The sequence below is a fragment of the Lepisma saccharinum genome, chromosome 20 (assembly GCF_977018435.1).
Source record: "Lepisma saccharinum chromosome 20, izLepSacc3.1, whole genome shotgun sequence".
NCBI lineage: Eukaryota > Metazoa > Arthropoda > Insecta > Zygentoma > Lepismatidae > Lepisma > Lepisma saccharinum.
Window position 1 is genome coordinate 45,260,113 of NC_139248.1, and position 10,749 is coordinate 45,270,861.

Below are 10,749 nucleotides of genomic sequence, written 5' to 3' on the forward strand. Positions count from 1 at the left end.
TTCAATATTTGGTTCTCTATACAACGATGTTTTACTTTCGTAAAGTTGAAGAAATCAATTATACGTATTTTGTAAAACGTGTTAGAGATATTTCTTACAATTGATTTTAAATCAAGATCTATCATTACCAATGCATTGTTATTTATTTCAAAAACTGTCATCCGTTTACTTGCGCCTTGAAATTAAGATGACTAAGAAGACATTTATTTTTATTTTTCCAGTCAGTCCTAAACTTTAGCCTGTTTTTAAGGAAGTTATCGAAATGAAAAATGCATGTTACTGTCTCAATACTCTCTCGGTAAAATAAAATTGTTTACTTTAATGTCGCATTTAAGTGCTACGATGCATTCATTATAGCTTGTCTCCTCTCTGTTTCATTTTCTTCAGGGGGACAGCGGTGGACCCCTGGTCGTAGAGAGCAGAAGAAGAAAGTACGAAATAGCAGGTGAGTGTTAGATATTAATTAATAGTAAGTAATGAAGTTTAAAAAGTGAAGTAATCTTCTGTGCACTACACCGTGTTATGAAAGCACTGGAAAGTGTAAATGTAAGTATCTACACGCTCTCCCTCAGACATAGTAAGGATAGGGTCAGCCCGTTGTTCATGTCTCCTTCATCTTCCCTCCTCCAGATCGTTCACAGGTATCCATTGATAAAAGGCTAAGTGAGCGATAGAACTGCTTATAGATGCATACACATTGGAAGAAGAATTCCTACCCGAGATCAGTCACCCTTGAAAGTTGAAACTGATTTTTTCCCACGTTACAATCAGAAGCGTTAGTGATATTTTTAAAAGGAAATATTATTTATTGTCAATTTAATACATTTATAATTGCTGTTTTATATTAATTACGCTTCACTTCAGACTACATTAAGCTATGGGGCTATCTATTTTAATGTAACACAGCATTAGAATAATACAGGGTGTTCACATGAAACCTCCCTGATTTCAAATTACAATTGTGAGGAAACTAGTCTACATAGTCTTGGGGGTTTGCGACATAATGTAAAGCAACTCAAATGTTTGCGCACTAGCATGTCAGGGGTGATGGATTGACTAGGAACTTGTCATACCAAGCCTAAATTGCCTTTACTTCTAGTAGCTCCCATTCAAACGCACGTCTGAAATCCCTTTGGAATGAAATTGGTGATTTCGTTTCCGCGTACCACACTACACACTGCGCTCTCTTGTGCTTTCGTCATCGTTGCTACTTACTAAGCATCTGAAAAAAACAACTTTTGGGTTGTTTTACATGATGCAGCAAACCACAAGGCCCTATGTCGAACAGTTGCTTCACAATTGTAGATTGAAATCAGGGAGGTTTCATGTGGACACCCTGTATTTGCTAGGAATTTTCTTATAATCACTGCGCGTAACTACACTACTATCGACATGATGATAGACCTTACTATAACAATACTTTTCAGATGTCTTCAGCGTCTACTCTTACCTGTTTTACATCAAAGTACAAATTTACATTGTGACCAACTAGAAATCTTATAGAACGTAATGCAACATTTTGGACAATACACAAAGTCTGGATATAATAGATGATCCTGAAAAGTCATGGTATCAAGTGCCTTTAAGAAAACGTCCACTGTTCTTAGATGTTGCGCGTGAGTCTAAGTGTTGTGGTAGAGTAGATTCCTGTTTGCAGTAAGTGATCTTAAGATTCTCACACATCATGATCATCCACAGTTATGTTGCTAAAAACATTTGAACATATTGCATTTGTTCTCATAAGTGTGAATCGTGACATATGACATGTTCTTCAGTCAGCTCTACACATTGGAACTTGACTTTTACGTTTGATGTTAGGTGAACCTATTAAAAACGGGAAAAACTCAACTATATATTTACGGACAATTGATTAAAAATATATGACAACGTAATTGCACATCATATCTAGGAAATAATCTTACTTCTTAACTTCCGTGGTACTCAAGTTACAAAATAAGGTTTGTAGTTCTACATCGAAAATATTAATTCCGCCCTTACGTAGTGGTAAGCATAAGTTATAGAGTGTTACATGTAAAAGATAAAAAGGGTCAACAATTTCTGCATATTTCCAGATTTTCGGGAGGGAACAAGGAATGCTCCAGTCACCCAACACAATTTACATAACACAATTTTCAACTACAGAGCAAATTGCTGAATTAATGTTTTTCTACCACATTGGGCAGCTTACATTGTTATTATTATTCTACACAGTTGTTTTTTTAGAACCATGTTATATGTCTATCTTTGGTGTCTACGCTAAAGTCAAATAATAGTTTTTGATTCCCAAACGTTTCTACGATGGTAATGGTTGATGGGTACAGCTTTCTGTCAGACATTAGAACTACTACCTCAATTTAAGCCCTGTTATCTCGATTGACTGTTCCAATACTTCGTGGGTTAATAGTCAGCTCGATCTTTCATAAAACCGCACCGTGTTGAATGTACTCCGGCATTACAGAGGAGGCTCGCAATAAAAATATTTACTACTTCTGTAAATAATAACACTCTAAATTATAAGCAGGGTTCTAGTTGACGTGGGGGTGACAATGAATTCCCTCTTTGTAGAAGTGAAGAAGAAATAATTATCCTACGTTTACAAAAAAAAAATCTCTCGTATTCTTCTCTACAATTACAGTTTTGTACGTAGAAAACGTATCATGAAATATATTGAATACATCGTTGTTGTCGGTGACAAATGCATACTTTTGATTCGTGTTTGCCACTAGTCAACAGTTGGTGCTTGAAAGGATTTTTTCTTGTAAATAATGTTATTTTGCCTTGCTACATAAACTATGTAAACTGTAAATCAATGCAATACACATGGATTACGTCAGTGTAGATAATGCATGTATACGTATACTTATGGTATACAGCATGTAACTGTGACTTAGCAGCAACATACATACCGAAACATGATGGTTCGATGGAAATAGGCTAATTCGGGATTTTAAAATTGTTCTCAACCCAGTGTAGTGTGAACTTGTGGAACTACAAATTCTTAACCTTACTAAGAGTCAAAGTACATCCCGCGTCAGGATAATATAACAGAAAAATGCTACTTTTTTGCGAATAGATGTATGCAAAAAATGTAATGAATAAATGCTGCATTCGGACGCATATCATAAATGTTGTAAAAGTGGAAGCACGGTTACCCATGTGTAACTTATTTCTTGATGGGTTTGCCTCTATGTTCTTATGTATAGCTGAATTGGGGGTATGTTGTTTGATTTGCGTTTTTCAAAATATCAAATTCCAAAAAAAATATACATTAGCATATTATTATCAACTTAATTTATTTTTCGTGATGAACAAATTATTTTTTTTTGCAGGTATAGTGTCAAATGGAGTGGGATGTGCTTTTCCAGGATATCCAGGAATATTTACTAAAGTCAAGAGGTTTTTGCAGTGGATAAGTGAAAACACGAAGGATTCTGCTTACTGTTGGAAATAGCTTCTAGCGAGAGCACGATGTTCCTACCAATCTATATACTGTAATTCTATTTCAGTGTGTAATAGTACAGAAGTTTCATTATGAACAGCTCAGAAAGACAAACACAAACTTATCTACTTTCAAGAAGACCTTGGAATAGGGTGACCAGATATTCTGAAACAAAAACCAGGACTTCCATGGATGCATACGGTGGGGATTGTAGCTATTACGAATGAGTATAGAATTTCTCTGTGCTGTATCAGAGTACAGGGTATCCCCTCCTTCATTGGCAAAGAAAAAGTATTTCTGCTTACATGTCTCTTGAAATTTTACACAATTCTCTCTGATCTAAGTTTCTTCTTGATTTGATTTGAATTTTGTTATTTAACAACGTCACTTTTCTGTCACTTTTGGATATTTACAACAATGAATATGAGTGATGATATGATTTAATTCATGAATGGACACTCACAAAGAACATCCATGCCCTGCTGCGATTCGACCCCAGAACCCCTGGCGTTCAACCACTCTTCCCTTCCTACATATTTCCTTTATATTTTCACTCTTTTTTGATCCTCCTTTTGTTTATATTTTTAATTGTACGTTTTCACTTCTTTGTGTTTCATTACTTTTTTTTACCTAAAGCATTCATACATTGTAAAATAATATTAAAATATTAATCAATACTGAGAATATTGCCGCTGTTCTAGTAATCGTCTCATCAATGCATCAAACAGACAAATCCTCAGAATTGGGCAATTTTTAATTTTCAAAGCGCCCAGCTGCAAATACTTTAGTAATCAATCGGCACCTTGCATATTATATCATGAAGAGACTGCATGCATTATCTGCTTCTAACCAATAAATATAAGTTACCAGTTTCCAAGGTGAAATTTTTTAGATCTACAACTATTGCTAAGCAAGCCAACAATACTGTTAATTCAAATGGCACTAACAGTTTCACAGAGGTATCCAATTTTGGATGTTTTGCAGTACATTTCGCAGGACGCTGTTGAAAAATAGGACGTATTTGTGTTTTTTTTCTAGTAGCGTTGCAGACCGCAGGACATGACCCTCAAAAATAGGATTCTTCTTCGAAAATCAGAACGTCTGGTCACCCTACCTTGGAAGCCAATTTTTCATGGAAAATACAAAAAATAGTGCCCAAAATTCTGTACTATAGCTGTGAATTTTTTACAATACAAACTCTATTTTAGTGCTTATTAAAGTTATACTTAGCTACTTATTAATATCATGTAATGAACATAAACCCGATAAACCATGCTAAACAGTTCTTAACTTTTTAACAAACAGAGTTATAGCCTTAAATGTTGAGAATATTGCACGCAAATTAGGTTCTAAAATGTATAGTGTATCAAAGATAATAATCTTTAACACTCTTAAGGGAAACAGATCTGATTTATATAATTGGATGTCTTTTCTCCAATAAATTTTCTCCTATTTAATATCCCTAATATGACTGTTAACCTAAACAATTATATCTCCACGTTAACTTCTCTTAGACTGGGAAACTCTAAATAAACTTCAATTACACTGCAAGATAAATATAGTAATTATGGTATATATTATGGTAAATATGGTACACACATACACACACATACACAGAGGTTTAAAAGTAGGTATACAGGAGACCGAGGTTGGTTGTGACGGGGGCTGGTTGTGACAACCACTGTTCCGTGGAAACTATTAGTGATGTTCGTTTTTTGTTGACAATGATAGCTCATTGGCATGACCAATTCTTATCCATTGTTTGCCAGTTATGTGCTTCTCCCCTGAGAAGAGTTAGATGGGTGTTTTCTTTTTGTGGATTTTTTACCTAATTTCTGTGGTAGATATTATTTCTTCTCTACAGTTTTCAATATCGTCTCAAACAGCACTAATATATCCTGAGAATTATATTATTTATACTCAGTATGTGAGAGGTTTGATTTAAGTAAATTTAAACTTGAAGTTGAAATTGAAGGGTTAGAAGTGAGAAAGTACATATGGAGCTAGTTGTGACACAAGTAAGGGGTAGGTTGTGACAAGGATTAGAAGTGAAAAAATACTCTTTGTAACACCTTATTTGCGCGCCCTGAAAAATTTCAAAGTCCTGATTTCGTAAATTTGGCAACATAGCACTTCTCAGCCAACATATAGTAGCCAACTTTACAACAGGAATTGCGAGAATGTTTTAGCATCATAAATTTCAAAGCAAAAGATCTTCATTTCTTCCTCAAGAAGTGGAAAATTCTGTTCTTTCAGAGGCTCATAACAGCAATTAAATTCTATTTATTGTTACTTTGTATAGGTATTCTACATCCTTGGCCAATCGCGGCAATGGATGATGCTCAGTGGACAAACATTGATTGATTTGGTTTATTTTACTTTGAATTTCTGCCACTTTTGGTTAATCGCGATGATATGATGAAATTGATTAAGGAACACTCACAAAGAACACCCACGTCCAGGCTAGGATTCGAACCAGGGACCCCTGGCGTCGTAGCGCGTTGTTCTAACCACACCGCTACGGAGACCGAATATCGAACAGACACAATGACGCATCCTTCTGAAGACACCCTCATGTCTACCTCCCTTCCACGCAGTACAGGTTCGTGTTGTGTTGTTTCTAAATGAAAACGCTCTTGTGTTGTTGATTTTTTTTAAATTCTTTCATATTCCATGACGTTAGGAACACTAAGCCAGTAATACAATACAGAAATAAACAAAAAAAATCGTAAGTAGAAATTCGAATGTTGAAGAATATTGACGATTCTACGTTCTGAAATTAAAAATAGGGAAATTTCTGTACAGTTTGTAACACTGAACAGAGTCTCCTCCACTTGGAGAGAATTGCCGTTCCATCTGAATGCAAAGAGGCTAATTTCTCACCACTTGAGGCGAAATTTCAGTAAAGATGTCTTGCACGATATCGGACGATTCTGCGGAGTGTGTATTTTCCTTGATCTGTGAAAATGGTTCGGAACTCCGGCTCAGGGTTGTTTCCATTGAGATCAGTGCGTTTTACAGAGCTTTTCCTTGGTAATCTGATGGAGCAGTTGGTTAGACGGTTTAAGCTGTACGTTTAGTCCCAAAGTCGACCTCCGTGGCGGAGTGGTTAGCACAGTGCGCTGCAATGCCAGGGGGTCCCGGGTTCGAATCCCAGTTCGGACGTGGATGTTTGTGATTGTCTGTCATGAAAGAACTGAAATATGGAGGAAGCTGCCGCTTAGGGGCTTTCTTTTAAATTAAAAAGAAAAAGACCTTTACCTAGTTATACCTTTGTCTGTGGTTATACTTTCTCGTCAAAAACGAAGCATCGTAGGTTCAAATCCCACCCTCTGCTGCTTCTTGTTGTTTTTTTTTTGTTATTTACATAATGGAATATAATATTATATTAAATCATTGTAAGTATTTATGAATTCCTCGAGGAATGCTTTTGCTCAGTTTCTTGATTTTTCTCTTGCACAGTAGAATGTTAACATACGAATGTCTCTTCTTAAACAGGATGTTTAAGAACAGATATTTATGTTATAAGGGGTTCCGGATTCGATAAGAAATTAAAAACCCCAATAACTATTTCGCATATAATATTATAAAAAAATGCGAACCGTGAAAACTATCCAGGTTTTCAGGAGAGATCACTTCCAGCGCTCTATGTCCCCTTCCTTCAATCCGCCCTAGTAGCAACACCGTGAGCAGCATTGCGAGCGAAGAGCATAAGAAAATTTTTAGGGTATTTATTACGAAACTGGCAATAATATAATTTAATAAGGAGTCAATATTTTTACAAGGTGCCGGGCCTTTATTCCTTCCCAATTATTCTCTTTTTGCTCGTCCAGCACCCACTTTACATCTACACTTGTGTCGCCACCTTACCTTCCCCCGTAGCTAATGCTTTGTCTAACCATTATTCATCCTTATTATTCTAGTGACATAAAATTGACGTAAACTAACAAAAATATTTACCCGTGGACTTCTTGTTTAGTAGTATGCTATATTTTACTTCACCACTTTCTCCTCATATATCCGATGTTAAGTTTTAGGAGTGATGGAACAAAAGCGGATGATTATTAGCAGGGAACGGATTTATACGTAAATACATATTTATGTATGAAGCTGAAATCAGTTATATTTTGTATTATCTTTGCACATCATGCATCCAAATTTTTACATATTAGGTTTTGGCTCAATTTTACATATTTTAGTTATTTTTACATATTTTCATATTCCAGAACTTTTCTCAACATATACTCCATATTCGCGAAATAACTAACCCAAAGAGTTGGGTGACTTTTTGCGAATAACTGACAAATTTGAAATACATTCCCATCACTTCTTGTTTTAATGAACGCAGTTTTAGTCAATATAAATCCATTTTAAGATAGGTACAACAAAAGGAAATTACATTGGAACACTTCCAACAAAATTTTGTTATTCATTGTTTTGAAAATAGAAAATTAAAACACATTTTGTGTTGCTTTACAAATAATGTCAATGTAAGCGTACTGAATTTTATTTAGCTCGTTAGTGTCTTGAAGGGTGGGACACGGGAAGCGGACGAATTTTAAGAAGTCACTACAAAGTTAACTTTTGCTGGGTAAAAAATATATCTACAGAAATATATAGTGAAGATCATAGCATTTTATGCTATTCATGTGCGAAAAATTACATCGGTTTCTGATGGAGTTATCGGGGAATTTCCACAGCCCAGTAGCGACAGTTCTCTTTATTTACAGAACAATTTAGGTGAAACAACACCATGTCTTCATTCTCCTCATAACGTGTAAGCATTCCAACACAAAACAAAACAAAACAAAACTGCTAGTAACGGAACATTTTAATGTGTATCATAAAATGCTATGATCTTCACTATTCTGATTCTGCAAGAAAAATACATTAAGAAACTGAAATTTACGGCCTTTTGGAAAAATTAACATTACTAATTTTAAGCATTTTTCAACAATGTTTATAATTACAAAAATTGAAGATCTGTTTTATCTTTAACTTCATTTTACTAGTATAGAGTGCGGAAAATAACACCTTCCAAATGACATTTCAAACAATGAAAGCGCGGTGCGTTAAGTTGGGTTATACCCAAGAATATTTTGAACGATCACTTCATGGATACACAAGAAAAGAACTTCGCTGGAGCAAGCGAACGAAAACAAATCTCTAAGCAAGTAGTGACGCGAGACGGCTCCGCCAATGAACAAATGAGAGGGAACGGGATTGCGTGGAACGGGGGAAGGCGACTAAGTTACCAGCTTTTGCAGCATCGTGTGCTGCTTCGCTCTCTCCACTCGATCCCCCCCCCTCCAAATCACCACCTTCTCGGCCGCTATGTGCAGCCTTGCTTCAGAGATAGTCGGGAAAAGTATAAAGTCGCCGATCAAAGGTAGAAAGTATTAACATACAAAATGGAATGTACAGTCAGTGCAGCATTTGCTTCAAACGAATTCACAAAATGTTTTCAATTATTTCAATTACTGTCCTCACTTGGCCCGTTTCGTATTTGAATTCACTACACTTATTATTTTTTTCTTCTCTGCGTTCTAAATATTAAAATAAATACATAATATAAAACAACGGATTTTATATTAATATTTCTACTATTACTTCCTTCCACTGATGATATTTTGGTTATTTCTCTAATATCTAACTAAAATCTCATGATAATCAATTTCGCTGATCCACTAGGACTTTTTTTTAATCCACTAACTCACCGCTAACCAACATGGCGTCATCTCATATCGAGTACCCTAATCGACCAACCTGTATGTATCTACCTTGGTTATATTTACGCGGAGTTCTGGCAACATGGCCCTCGGATGCCATGACAAACTGTGTTGCCATCTGTTATCGAAAAGTTACCGCAAAATCGGCTTTAGTACGGCCTTAAATAAATTTTCTCTTCAATCTTTCGGGAGCAGCAGTGATTGGGCGCCAAAACTGAGAAGGGGAGGGGGCAAGGACAGATTCATTTTTTTGGTAGAAAAATGTGGAGGGAAACTGACCCCCTCGCCACCGCTGTCTTTCGATATTACAAGTTTTTACTATCGTCGCAGTAAGCATGGAGTGGATATAAACAGATGCACATGGACCGAGAGAAATTCTAATGATTATTTCAGATAGCAGCTGTTCGAAAATATAAGTATGTAGAGCATTTGACAAAAGGAGCGCCATTTCCCCAAGTTTCTATACCGAAGGGGGGTAGGTTATTTCATGTACATTATCTAAAAATAAGCCAACGCCAGCATAATGGAATCATGGACGTCCGCAGGATGTTTTTTTTCAGGGAGGGGCAAGCATGGTAATTTTTTTCCAGGGAGGAGGCAAACAAGACATATTTCCCTCAAAAAGCACTTATTCAGATTAAAGCTATTATGACTGTGAATGTAATGAAATATATGTTTCTAATTGTATAAGTTTATGGCAACATCTATTTTCCAGTGAGTTGTGTCCCCCCCCCCTTCCAGACGCCCAAGTGTGGAATCAAGTCCAAAACTCACAGGTCACGCTCTTTTGTTTACATTTGTTTCGTTCTTACACTGGATGGAGAATATCACACACTGTAGTATTTAAAATATTTCCAAGTCGGGAGGTGAGGTTCCAGTAAATTATTTTGAAGCAGAAGCATATATATGTAGTATACCCCCAAGGGATGAACAGTTGCAACCAGAAGGCAAATGCACCCTTTATCCCTTCTCTCAAACAAGTAGCACTCATACACAGACACTCATACAGATTTATGAAGATAGCGTATCAAGAGCTACCCAACAAATATTGATATTTTGTACACGTCTCTCGATAGTTTGATAATATATCTTTCCAACAGGTTTTCAGAACATGCATCTACTGTATATTCTGAGATGACATACTTTACTGCAGGTAATTTAGCAACTACAAGCAGGGTCGTATCAAGGTTTGTGGAGACCCCTGGGGAAAATGGTTTGTGGGGGGGCCCCCATTTTTTTATTATTTTTTACTAGGAGCTTTATTAGCTCAATATGTTAAGCACCAATTCTCAGCAGTTGAAATGGTAGACCTGATTTTAGAATCAGTAGTCATTCACAATCGAACATATCGCAGATAGGTTTGCAGGGAGAAGAGCGCAGTAAAATAAAGTTACAGGACGAATATTGTAGCGCTATAGCAGCAGTAAAATTCTGCGTCTAAATGTCTACAGTATATTATGATGATTGAACACCGTAACTACAATATATATAGTATAGTAAATACTAAGGGGGTTCAGACGGAAACAGAGAACTGAGCAGTAGACTGTACTTACGTACATAATTTATTATAAATGATATTAT

The 10,749-nt window shown here is 36.1% G+C and overlaps 1 protein-coding gene across 1 annotated transcript in view; it reads left to right on the forward strand.

The window, feature by feature from the left end:
- LOC146003451 (trypsin-1-like) overlaps positions 1-4,305 on the forward strand; it is a 44,373-nt gene extending 40,068 nt beyond the window's left edge. The window contains exons 6-7 of the mRNA XM_083141736.1: positions 388-445; positions 3,330-4,305. Coding sequence (XP_082997862.1) covers positions 388-445; positions 3,330-3,451 — 180 coding nt within the window. The 3' untranslated portion in view covers positions 3,452-4,305. The remainder of the gene's footprint in view (positions 1-387; positions 446-3,329) is intronic.
- Positions 4,306-10,749: the final 6,444 nt, after the last annotated feature.